Source organism: Thrips palmi, unplaced genomic scaffold (assembly GCF_012932325.1).
Source record: "Thrips palmi isolate BJ-2018 unplaced genomic scaffold, TpBJ-2018v1 HiC_scaffold_19, whole genome shotgun sequence".
NCBI classification, from domain to species: Eukaryota; Metazoa; Arthropoda; class Insecta; order Thysanoptera; family Thripidae; genus Thrips; species Thrips palmi.
The window spans coordinates 3,133,467-3,145,806 of record NW_023144628.1 but is presented as its reverse complement, the minus strand read 5'-3'; the positions used below and the strand labels follow the sequence as shown (position 1 = coordinate 3,145,806).

Sequence of the window (12,340 nt, the reverse complement as noted above, 5' to 3'; positions counted from 1 at the left end):
AACAGCGTTACTCTTAAGAGTCCCCAGTGGGTCAAACAACTATCAGTGGTGATCAGAAATGATTTCTCGTGAATTTTGTGAATAATGCAGTAGTTTATGTATTTTGCTATGAATCCATGCATTGCCTACCCTATTTAAATAATTTTGGGCCATATTTTGGCGAGACAAAAAAGTCTCGCCATAAATTGGCGAGACATTTGAATCTGACCATATTGTGGCGAGACATGAAAGTATCGCCAAAATGTGGCGAGACTTTTTGTCTCGCCACATTTTGGCGTAATGTCTTTCCATTCAGTTTGCAGTGGTCGGCACCACCGCGGCCTCATCCGCGGTCCGCGGCCCGCGTGGGGAAGGTCGCGGAGCGGAACCAAACACGCCGACAAAAACGGGCCCTTCGCGTGTTTGAACCCGGGGCGCCACCTCGGTAGCCGCGACAGTAGCGCCAGCCTTGACCTAGCGGTGTTGCTGTCGTGTAGTCTCGCACGCGAAATGTGTCAGCCTGACTGCGAGTCAGAATCTACTACCAAACGCCAGCCTCGCTGTCCTGGTGACCTATCGTCAAAACGTTGTGGAAGTTTCAATAAAGTAAATACTGTAAGAACAGTGCCCCGGCCGACAGTCCGCGGTTCACCCCTGTCACCCAGTGCCCTCCCCGCCTCCCAAATTCCCAGCGGACGGCGGTGACGGCTGCATCAATCGCGGAAGCTGCGCGAAGGTTCGTCGCGACCGTCTCCGCGTTGCGCCCCGCCCCGCCCTGCCGTTCGGCGAACGCGGCACCGGGCATGCCCCAGTCGCGGCACCCTTCGCCCGGCGTGCCGCGGCGTGCCGTGTTCGTACCGTCTCGTTGTTATCGAGTGGGAGTGGTGACGTCACCGGCCCAGCATCGCTCGCATCGCCGTTGATAATGACCGCGGATCGCGAATCGCGGACCGCCACGCCGGTCCTGGCACAGCGCGCCGCGGGAAGCGCTTCCCAGTACGGAGCGGCTGGCCGGTTGTTATTTTCTGCAGCCGATTTCCACAGTCCGCTGCCGTTTTCTTGGAATGCTCGCTCGAGGGGCAGATCATTCAGAAGCCAATCACACTACTCTGGCACTCAGTGACGAGCAGTCCAGTGAGCCGTACTCGAAAAAACATGCCTCGGCGTGCGCGGAGCTCATGTCGTTTCGACACTCTTGATACAAGTTTCGGGAAGTCTGAGCGAAATCCTGCACCCGTTGTTCCGATTCCGTCTTAGGACGGACCCTTTCCTGGGGCTGTCGATTAGTCTCGATTAGTCACTCCGCTTATCACTGGCGTTTTCTAGAAGCCAGGTCTGGCCGCGCCGCCGTGCCGCCGCCGTGCCGTCACGACGGGCCGCATCTGTTCTAATGTTTACCGCGGCACAGAAAAGCAGGAGCAGCAGATGAGTGACTCAGAAGCAGGGAAGGGGCCACGTATGTGTGTGTGTGTGAGGGGGGGGGGGTCCCTCCGAAACGCGTTTTGCCAAGACGTGACCCCCGATCGAGTTAGCGCCCGGTCACGCTCGCCTTCCATCACGAAGACGCGCTGCTGCGGCGCCTGGTCGGCCTGGTCGGTCAGGCGCCAAGGTGGCCGTGCCCGCCGTGCCCGCCGTGTGCGCCACGACGGCGTGATTAGACGACCGGATGTACCTGCACTGTGTGGAGGCGGTCGAGGCGCGGCGACGGCGAGCTCGCGTCGAGTCCGGGCCCACTGCGGGACGGACTACTCCATTCCATACCCGCGTCCGAACACTTCCAGTAACGAGCGCGATCGCGAACCTCACACCCTCGCGAACGGGCAGAGCACGCTAGCGAGGGGCGCTGACGACGCACCGCGGGCGTCGTCATCGTTGACATCGTCGTCATCGTCGGCGGCGGCGGCGCGTCGGGCCGGGTGCAGCGGGCCGGGCGGCAGGGCAAGGGGTATCGCCGAGGGGCCGCCGCGACGGGGATACGCCGCGCCCCACGTCGCCCACGTTGCCCACGTTGCCCACGTTGCCGGAGCAGCAGCATCACGGCCCGGAGGCCCGGAGAAAAAGGCGGGGCAGGACATCGATTCCCCGGATTCGCGTCGCAAAAAGCGGCCGCCGATACCCCGCGCGCGCCGCACTGCCGCCGCGCGGAAAAAAGGAGCCAGCGGCGGGTAGGAAAGTTTTATTTATAAATAAACGCGGATACCACCCTTGCCCGGCAGCGGCCCCACTCGACAATAAAAATATGAAGCGACATGCAGTGCCGAAAATTTTTGATAACCTTATCAAAAAGTTGTAGATTGTTGGAAATGGTGCCCGGCAAGTAGGAACGGCGAAGAGGTGGGTCCAGCATTTCGGCTCCAGCGGCCGGGCCTACCACCCCCAGAGCCGCACCGCCGCCCCCGGGGCCCCACCCCGCCAGAACCCACCTCGCCCCACCCCGCCCCTCCCCACCCTCGCCGCGGCCCGCGTCGCTGCGTACACATCGCGCCTCGGAGCCCCGCCGCCCGCTCCCTCACGCATAAATTAATTCAGGCTCCGTGGCGATCGATATCTAATGAATACTGAATAAAAAGCACCAGGGCGCCAGAGGCTGCGAGGAGGTGGACTGCCCGGCCGGCTAGGGCAGTCTGGCAGTCCAGGCCCGGGCAGCACCCCGCCACGCCACGCCCCGCCACGCCCGCACGCAGTGCCTCCTCGTCCTGGCCGTGACAATGCACCTCCCCTCCGAGCACTCCGAGCCACCCACCCCCACGGGGAGCTTGGCTGTGCGTTGCCGGCCTAGGGGCGGCCTAGGGTGCGGCCCAGGGGGAGTGCACGTGGCGCCGAGGGCAAGCCGACGCCAAGCCGAGGGTGGCGGCACCAATCAATAACGCCAAAGTTCGGCTCAAATTTCAAAACCCGGAAACGGTTCAATTTTTTGGTTGAAATGCCGAACCCGTTTGGCGACGATTGACAGCCTACGGTGTTCCTGTCCGCACATCCATCGCCAAATCGCAGCGGTGCCGGCAAGGGCCGGGCGTTCCATTGGCCCAGTGCGATGGCCCGGGGCGTGGTGGGGCGTGGCGCGCGGGGCGGGGCGGGGTGGATTTTCACGGTTGGGTGCACACGAACAATGGAACCGGCTTGTTAACGACCAGGAGGCCATGCAGGCTCAGGAGGTGTACTTGTATGAAATTTCGACGAGCGACCGCACTGCCGCCGCCGCCACCGCCACCGCCGCCACCGCCGCCACCCCCTTCTCCTTCGCCGGCGGTGTACAAGAGGGCTCCGGGATAAGGGACCCTCTCGGTGCATTATCTCCCTCTCTCTCCCTCATCGGCGTCCTCCCCGCCTCCTCGTCCTTCCTCCGTCGGGAATGCGGCGCGGGAGCAGAGCGTCGGCCCGGGAGGACTGGGAGGACGACACGAAAAACGGAACGAAAGAGGAGGGGAAGGAGAAAGGGGAGACGGGCGGGAGGGGAGGGGCGTGCTCTGTGAGCCCTGACTTCGAACGCCGAAGGGCTACCGCACCTCCTCGCGCGTCTACGCGCCGGGCAGCCGGCCCTTCGGAAAGGCTCGTGATTGTCAACCCACACAACAAAATGGGTGTTGCAGTGCCGCGCGGCCTGGCCAAGCCTGGCGCTCGGACTCGCTGCATGCGACGCATGCTGTGCGTGTCATCCTGTCCTGTGAAGCGGTGGCCAGCACCAGGTTCCGCAGAAACCGAGGTGACTCGTCTGTGCGCTGCACTGGAAATTTACTGGAGACCGCGCCTCATGTGCCCGTGGAGCTCCCAGGAGGCGTGCAGTGCACACTGCAAGTACCCGAGTCCTCGAGGTCAGAGCTCTACCGTGTGACTTTGTGGCAGTGTTCAGCACACTGTACCGCCCTCCTGAACCTGGCCGCGTTTCCTCTTCTCGTCGTTCCCAGGGTATGCAGTGGGTAACCCAGCCCAAGGACGGGAATAGCCGGATGGCTGCCGGGATGGCTGCCGGGATGGCTGCAGGGCAGGCCCTGCCCAGATGCAGCTTGGTGCCGCGTGGTGCAGCCTGGTGCATCCTGGGCCGGGTCGAGGCCCTGCCGAAGGGCCCCAAGGACAGCGGGAAATTACCCCCTCTCCTCCCTCTCCTCCGCTCCACGCAGCTCCACGGCCCTTCCCCGCCCGGCCCTTCGGCCGAAGGCCCTTCCTTCCCCCCACCGAGCCCTCCGCCCGCCTCCGCCGTGCACGTGCACGTGTTGTAGTGCGCGGCGCGCGGCACTCCCCGCCTTACCTGGCCCCGCCCCGCCCCGCCCCGCCCTCGGTAGCCCTGCGGCCCTGCCTCTGTCTCGCCCTTCGTCTTCCCGTGTCCACCTCCTCGCTACTGCTGCGGCCCTGGCCCCTAGCCCTTCAAAAAGTACTTAAGGGCTCAACCCTTTCTCTGGCTGCCCTTCGGCCTCTCGGTACACTCGTTGCAGTGCATGAGGCACGCGTCATGCCCCCCACTCCGCGACCACTTCGTGCTCGGCGGGGCCGTCCCGCACCGCCGCCCCGGATTAATCCAAGTTTGATATCAAAATCAAATCCATAAATTTGGGTAAACAAAGACCAGGGCAGCAGAGGCGAGCGGGAGGTGGACGGGCCCGCAGCACCGCGACGTCCAGCCGAACGGAGGCCTCCGCGCCTCGCTCCGAGCCCCGCGCAGCCCCGGGGAGAAGGGGAGGGGGCTTTTGGAACATCTGCGCCCGCGTCGCCCCGCGTTGCCGCGCGCTCCCCACCCCGCGGAGCCTCGGCTTTATATATCCGAGCACAGAGGGGAGGAATCCTTGGTGTCTTCTTCTCCTCTCTGCTTCTTTCTGTTCCGCCCCTCCTCCCCCTTTCTTCCAAGTTCAAATATTCTCCCGGGGCATCGACGCCCTGCCGTCGAACCAACTCCCGGTGTATCGTCCACCGAGTACTACGAGTACCGAGCTGCTGCACTGCAAACCCTGTGGTCAGGCGGCCACTTCGAGCACCTTGAGCGCGTCCTGGACGGCGGGCCGTTGCATGCGCGTGGTGCACTGGTGCACTCCATCTGCCTGTGGCCCCGCCTTGCATCAGGACGAGGGCGTGTGTGTGTGTGTGTGCGTTGTGTGTCTGTGTGCGTGAGGCAGGTGCAACAACGAAGGGCCAGGTATAAGTGCAGCCAGTGAGAGTGGGGGCAGGGCATAGCAGTGTAGGTCCCGCCAGGTCAGAAGGAGAGGAGGAGCACGAAGGAATGCATCCAAAGAAATGGACGCGAGGGAAATAAAAGAAAGGGACCCGGGGATGGAGGGGAGGCATCCTTCGTCGGAGCTTCACCCTCGCGCCGCGTTCGCCTCGCCGCGCACCTCAAGCAGGCCGTGTAGTCCCTGAGCGCGGCCCGCCCGGGGCTCGCGGACACCTCCTGGCCGCCTCTGGCCGCCGCCTCCAAATGTTCACACCTCTGCGGCTCCCCGTGGCGCGGCCACGCCCACTTTCACTAATTACTGCACTGATGAGGACGCGGCCGACGCCCTCGAGAGGCAATCTGAATCGATCCTCGATCAGGACTCCATCGGAGCCCATAGCGCACAAAAAATGTCATGAATATGCTCCCATTTCGGAGCGGGCCAGCAGAGGCGGTGAGGAGGTGGCCGACGGTGAGGTTGCCGGCGAGGGGCGCGGCTGGACGCGCTTTCCTCGGGCCTACCTGGGCAACCTGGGCAACCTGGGCCCGGCAGGCAGCAGGCGGGCTTCGTGAGGAACCAGGTGAACGAACGGTGGGACGGCGGCGTGCCGGCGCAGGGAGCAGGCCTGTGAGCGGGAGAGGGGGGGGGGGCAAGGGGCCAGGGCAGCCCAGAGGTCCACGCCAGCATTCCGGTACGCCGTGCTCTCTCAAAATGAACGCGGGCAAGTTTGGAATCTGCAACGTTGTTCTAGTGGTAGAGGGCAAAGACATAGTCGATCACCAAGAGTCCCTCTCAGTTCGCGGATTGGCCGTCGGTTGGCGCGAGGGGCCCCGCCTCGCCACCTCGACTCACGCACTGACGCCTACATCGAGTCCTAGAGGCCACTAGAAGGACCTAGGCCCGCTGTCCTTCGAGGTTTTGATTCGGGGCATCGTCCTCCGCAGTCCTGCGCGATGCTCCCCTCCTTCCAGCCGGCGGAGGAGGGGAACCAGGACGGGCCGCGGAAGCGGGGAGGAGGGGCGGGGCAGGGCGAGGACGCGGACGGCGGCGACGGCGGTACCTCGAGGTGCGTGGCGGCGTGGCGACCTCCTGGCCGCGCATGCTCCCCCGGTCGAAGTGTCCTTATAGTTATCCTTAGGGTCCTGGCGCCGAAAAAAAATGGAAAGTCTTCCACCTCTCCACGGGTAGCGCAGCACAGCCCAACACGCCTATGTACGCCGATGGAAGATCCGTTCAGAGGCCGCGCTCATGGGGTGGCTGACGACGCTACTGGGACCGCGTCGTAGTTTGTTTCAAATATTGGAAAAGACAATTTGGACAATTGGGATTGAACTGAGAAGAAAGTTGCGTCTGCTTTGCCTGTCCGCGCGCGAAGTCCTCGGAGGGCGTCGAATGGGATGCCTACCGCCAGGGCGGCTGCGGGTTGTCGGCAGCGCCGGCAGCTAGGCCACCCATCCGACACAACGCGGGAGCAACTCAAATAAAGACAGCGCCATATTTGTCGGGACACGCGTGCCCCGGTTCTTTATTTTTTCCAATTTCGAATATCATTCCTTTTCCTTCTGGGGGTGGTCCTGGGGCGTGGCGGTGGACGGCGTGGACGCGGTGGAGTCCGTCGTCTCCTCGTCCTCGTCGGAGGGGGGCGGAGGGACGGGCACGTAGCGCACGGCCAGCCAGATGAAGATGAGCATGACGGCGACCATGAGGCCGGCGAACAGGAAGAACTCGCTGGACTGCAGGGGGAAGAACTTGACGGTCGTGATGAGGATGATGATGACGTTGCCGATGGCGTCGGTGAGCAGCCAGGCGGACGAGAGCAGGGACTTCATGCTGTTCGGGGCCTGCGTGGACGGAAAAGCGGATTTAAAACTTGTACAGCGGCTGGCGCTCCGTCCTCGAACCGAAAGGGTGCCTTACTTGGGTGAAAGAGAACTCCAAGCCCGTCACCGAGACCATGATCTCGGCCACGCTGATGACGATGTACTGCGGCATGAGCCAGAACAGGTTGATCGTGTTGGCGGTGATGACTGTCAGGATGCTGGCCGGCTTCGCGGTGTTCTGCAACGACAGCACGGTTACGGGCTCCATCGGTTATACTTGGCGGCTTTAGCTGTGGTCCACGACTTACCGTCTCGTCGAGGAGGATGTTGTAGACGCCGCCGACGTCAAGGAACTCGGCGGCAACCTCCTTGTCATCCACGCGGATGGAGTACTGGCCGGGGGTCAGGACGGGGGTCTTCTCTGAGGCGCCGACGCCACTGACGCTGTCCGAGTACTCGACCTTGCCGTCTAGAACGAAGTCCACTTTGTGCTGCTGAGAGCCTGTGAAGTGGTACATCACCCTGGGAAAGAGAAGAAACTAAAATCAGTCGTGGTTCTAAAGACCAGCCCGAGCCACCCCTTTCGACTAGAAGAAGAGAAAGTTGCTGCCCACCTCGTTTTCGGGTAAGCATCCTTGTCCAGGTCGTCCTCGAAGGGACCGCTGAACGCCACAGTTTGTTTAGCAGCGTCGGAGTAGTACATGTTGAACGACAGCGACTGCAAGGCGAAGGCACAGTGTGTCCGTGTTAGTTCCTGCCCTACCGCGGGGCTGTCCTGCTTCTGCACGTGGGGCTCACCGCTTCGTCCTTCAGTTCGTGGCTGAAGGTGGCGCTGCCGCAGTCCCCGCTGGCGACCAGGTTCAGGGGGGCGCCGCTCGACGTGAAGTCCGTGTCGGCCCAGAAGCCCATGGAGGGCACTTGGTAGGGGCCGAACTGCTGGCTGCCGCCGATGTCGCCGTGCAGCGTCATGTTGCAGTGCAGGCTGTTGAAGACGCGCACCTGGGAGAAGCCGGGCGTCGTCTCCACGGGCAGGTTGGGCTGCGGGCAGCGGGCCGGTTAGACGTGTGCGAGGACACCATACCCCCTTCAGCAGCGCTGCCGCGGCCAGTCACCTCCAGCTGCAGCTGCAGCACCCCGGAGATGATGAAGGCCACGGCGCCGAGCAGCCCGCCGGTGGCGATCCTCTGCAGCGGCTTCCTCAGGAGGTGCATCCTGCGGACAACGACGCCGAGGGTGAGAGCCGGGGGTGACGGGGACGGGGTGAGGGTGGTGCGACGGGTTTCACGCACTTCTCCAGAGCGGGGTAGATGACGGACTCGAACAGCGGCAGCAGGATCATGATGAGGATCGGATTGACGACCTGCATCTGGTCGGGCTTGACCACCCACGACCCCAGGCGGCCGTTCATGTTGTTGGCCTGCAAGAAATGAAGTTAGAAAAGCAATTGGCACGGACAAGCAGGCGGTCGCACGCACGCACGAGGACGCCGTCGGTACCCCACGCACCGACGCTGCCCGTAGAGTCTCTCGCGCGCGGAGTAGCGCGAGTGACTCGGGACTACCCCGCGCTCACCTGGAAGGTCCAGCGGGAGCCCTGCTGGTCGTACAGCGCCCAGAAGACGGGCAGGGGCACGAACAACAGCAGCACGCGCAGCACGGCGCGGATGTCGTTGCGCAGCGTCTCGCTGTACTTGGCGTCGGCGTAGTCCAGCCAGTTGCCCTTCTTCTCCTTGCTGCCGACCTTGTTCTTGATCGCGTTCTGCGAAGGAAAGCAAGAGCAGGCGGGTCAAGACAACGGTGTGGTGCCAAAATCTAAATTTCAGCAACCACAGAGCCCGCTAAGGGACGCACCCCGATGCACATGGAGACTTCCACCATGATGTTGCCCTTGGGGTTGACCATCTTGTAGCCGGGCTTGCCGACGATGAAGATGACTGTGACAGAGACAAGAGTAAGGTGTGCGTCGCGGGCCTGGCCAAGGGCCTAGCCACCCTCCGGGCGCTCCCTCGCTCGCTCACCGATGGCCACGATCATGAGGATGGCCGGCACGCCGAAAGACAGCGGGTAGCAGGTGTCCATGCCCATGCACTCCGTGGTGCGCAGCTCGGGCGTCAGCCAGGTGGAGATGAGCGAGCCCGCGTTGATGGAGAAGTAGAAGACGCTGAAGAAGGCGGCGAGCTGGCGTGCCTGCTGCGGCAGCGCGAACTGCTCGCCGCCGAAGGAGGACACGCAGGGCTTGATGCCGCCCGTGCCGATGGCGATGAGCAGCAGCCCCAGGTACGTCAGCTCCCTGCGGACAGCAAAGTCAGCCAAGGACATCATGCACCAAGTCAAAATTCTGACTGCTTCGAGCACTCCCATCGACACCATTTCCAAGACATCTTTCTTTTCTTACTTGGAAGGAATGTTGAGCGACGTGGCCGAGGCGACAGACACGACGATGTTGCCGATGGCGTAGACCACCGACAGGTAAGCGATTGTTCTGGGAAAGGAAGGCAGTTAAGTATAAAACCTAACAAAACTCTTAAACGGCGCGCTTGTCCGAGGCTCCTTACTTGTACTTCCCGAGCCAGCTGTCCGCGATGATGGCCCCAATGACTGGGAAGAAGTAGCACAGCATGCTAAAGACATGGTAGATGATGGTGGACAAGTCTTCGTCCAGCTTCAGGGAGTTTTTCAAGAACAGAGACAGGACCGCTGTGGCAAGAATCATCGTGTTTAGCAGTGTGTCTATAGCTGCCAGTTTTGTACTTGTCATTTTTTAAAGTTAACAATTTTAACTTTAACTGAAAGCCACATGAATGTCTCCACGGATTTTTACTTACTTCGCATGCCATAGTAAGTAAAACGCTCGCAGAACTCATTGCCGATGATAAAAAGACGACTTTGGGGTACTTGAGTTTCTGTAAAACGAAAATAATCGTTTGGTCGCGTTTGTGGAAGAGCAGCCTAGCCTTGTCAGCGTGGCGGTGCGCTCTGCTCACCTTGGTGGCCTTCTCGGGGTCGGCGACGGTGCTGCGCCGTTTGTCTAGGCCCGTGGGAAGCACGCCACCTGCAGGCAAGCCGAGGCAAGCATTGGCAGTCATGCGCTGCTCTGACGACATGCAACGGCGAGATAAAATGCAGCGTGTTTGTCGCTGCTCTAGCGAATATTGCAGCCAAACTCTCAACCGGAAACTGCACACCGGGCGGAAATTCTTCGGCGCGTTAGCTCACCATGAAAAACAATGCCCCCACTCCCTCTACCTCGCAGACACACACACACATGGGCGGGCGGGCGAAGGCCGGTTAATGGCTGATTATCTGCATCCCCGTGTGAAGTCTGCCACGCCGCTGACGCACCCTCCACACCTCGAGCTTCGCCACTCTGGCACTCTGGATAGCATACATCTGATTTCCACCAGTGCTCCATCACCTACCTTTCTCAACGACCAGCGTCCCCGGTCCCTGGTCGTCGCCATCGGCCGGCGTCCGCTTCGGACCCTCCCCGTTGTCCTTCCAGTCGTCCGACATGGCGGCCGCCGCTCTGGACACGGCGAACAACAAAGAACACAACAAAATGAGCCGGGAACTTCCTTATGAGCGAGAGAGACACTTGTCGAGATAGTGGCGGCCTCTCCCACACGTGTCGTGGCGACACGCCTTTACGGAAAACCCTTATCGCGTCGTCGCTGATCAAGGAGATTGACAGTTAGACAATGGCGGACGCCAGGGCGACGCCTGGGCGGCCGAAGCACGCCGATGACGGCCACGGCTCCGGCGGGATTACCGGTTAAGACGCCAGACTGCGCCAGGCCGGCTGGGATTACTGCACAAAGTGGCAACGCCGAGACCCATTGCCCGTTGCCGCCTTTCGGAATGTCATTGGGCCTTCAGAGGCACAGACCGGCGCCGAGTTGATTCAAGATATTTTTCAATACGAGTAAGCCCACTCTGCCCCCCCCCTCCAAAAAATATCGACTCTTCCTCTAACGACGATGTGATTCCAACATCTTTCAGAGAAAGTGACTGTGTGGAGGTCATTCTTTTTGCAGCATCATCGTTGAGCTCATTGAATGCCAAGTCGTGTGCAAGTTTGGCGAGCGTGACAACTTAAAACTAGTAATCAGGGCAACCGCACTGATCACGAGATTAGGCAAGTATGCGATCTTAATCGTGCACAAATCAAAGATACTGAGATTAACAGTACCCTCACAAAGTGTCAGAAACTTGATGGAACAGTCTTAGGAAGATTACAATTGTTCGCAAGTACATTACTCAATGTCCCTTGGACTCTGACAAACTTCAGACACTATCACAAGATGCATTGCAACAGGTACTGCCTACCCGCAAGGCGATGGCACGGGTGTCGATGGGACGGTTCAGGGCTTAAAGGAGCGTTGTTTATGGACCACCCTGAGCGTCTGTTAAAACTTCTCTAACGCTCCAAACTTGGAGCGTGTCAACAAGTTCCTACTTTCTGGTTCGACATTTCTCCACCGCTTTAACACTAGAAGCCCACTGCTAAGAGCTCGCACACAACGGCAGAACTTTTTTTAAAGTGATGGCTATTCTACATAACCTTTATCTCTAGCCGTGCGCACTAAACCAGTCCACATTCCAGGTATCTAGTACACATTTCTCGCAACGAAAGCACCTTCCTTTGCATCCTCAGTTTTCTCAAACAGAAGACTCTCATTGAAGTTGGAAGCTCTTCGGCGCTGCGTCCATCGTCACTGCCCGGAATTTGTTATCCACCCGCGCCCGTTGACGCCGTGCTTCACTCACCAGACGAGACGTCCTCCCGTGTTGTCCTGGAGGTGGCCGCGCTGCAGCACACACTAGTGCGGCTCGGTGCTGGTCCTGGCGCGGCGACTTTCAGGACTCACGGCGCTATCTAAATACGAGGCAGGGAGCGGCACTGTCCGGGGCAGTTTGCGGGTGACGCGGTGCTGACGCGGGTCAAAGGATGTGCCGTCTATCTAACGCCGTGCCTGGCCAAGCCAGGCCAAGCCATGCCGCCGCCACCGAGGACCGCGTGCCTCTGATACCGTATCTCGGTCATTATCGTCACTATCAGCCGGCGGACAATTTGCCTACGGACCGCGGCACTGGCCGAGAGCAGGCAGACAGGCCAGTGCACGCAGTCCGCAGTCCGCTGCAGTGCGCCCAATAACAGTGGCAGGCGGTCATGACTCACTCTGGGTACGTCAGTTTCGAGCTCCGCGGTCCCCAATGAACCTGGAAAACACATAACAGCACCAAGATGTACCTGCGTAGTTTCGAGCGCCTTTTACGAGTGGCTTAGTATCGTGTTGCGAATTCAATTTGTCAGATTTCCCGAGAGGACCAAAAAGTTGCAATCAAGTCAGAATCAGTTGAAATTTTTGAGATGTTTTGAAAATATTATAACATGATACCT

General features: G+C 60.6%; 1 protein-coding gene across 2 annotated transcripts; it reads right to left on the bottom strand.

The window, feature by feature from the left end:
• Positions 1–6,615: 6,615 nt before the first annotated feature.
• On the bottom strand, positions 6,616–11,909 carry LOC117646034 (peptide transporter family 1-like). 2 transcript variants are annotated; one of them, XM_034386676.1, is made up of 16 exons: positions 11,707–11,909; positions 10,359–10,465; positions 9,924–9,991; positions 9,765–9,842; positions 9,495–9,636; positions 9,335–9,421; positions 8,958–9,229; positions 8,791–8,873; positions 8,513–8,698; positions 8,230–8,357; positions 8,053–8,152; positions 7,739–7,978; positions 7,555–7,658; positions 7,249–7,462; positions 7,038–7,178; positions 6,616–6,961 (listed from the first exon to the last, which is right to left on the bottom strand). In XM_034386676.1, exons 4-16 carry the CDS (start codon positions 9,769–9,771, stop codon positions 6,668–6,670), a joined length of 1,998 nt encoding a protein of 665 aa, XP_034242567.1. In that variant the 5' UTR covers positions 9,772–9,842; positions 9,924–9,991; positions 10,359–10,465; positions 11,707–11,909; the 3' UTR covers positions 6,616–6,667. The 2 variants fall into 2 exon arrangements, with proteins under 2 accessions (XP_034242567.1, XP_034242566.1); XM_034386675.1 differs by lacking the exons at positions 10,359–10,465; positions 11,707–11,909 and adding an exon at positions 10,156–10,352 and having other exon boundaries at positions 9,924–10,028.
• Between the last annotated feature and the right edge of the window lie 431 nt (positions 11,910–12,340).

Excerpts from the sequence above, each read along its gene's own strand:
- LOC117646034 (XM_034386675.1), bottom strand. The coding sequence starts at position 10,351 with ATGGAGCACTGGTGGAAATCAGATGTATGCTATCCAGAGTGCCAGAGT. Across the intron at positions 9,230-9,334 it reads TCGCTCAACATTCCTTCCAA|GGAGCTGACGTACCTGGGGC; the intron begins GTAAGAAAAGAA and ends TGCTGTCCGCAG. Across the intron at positions 8,153-8,229 it reads ATCTACCCCGCTCTGGAGAA|GATGCACCTCCTGAGGAAGC; the intron begins GTGCGTGAAACC and ends CGTTGTCCGCAG.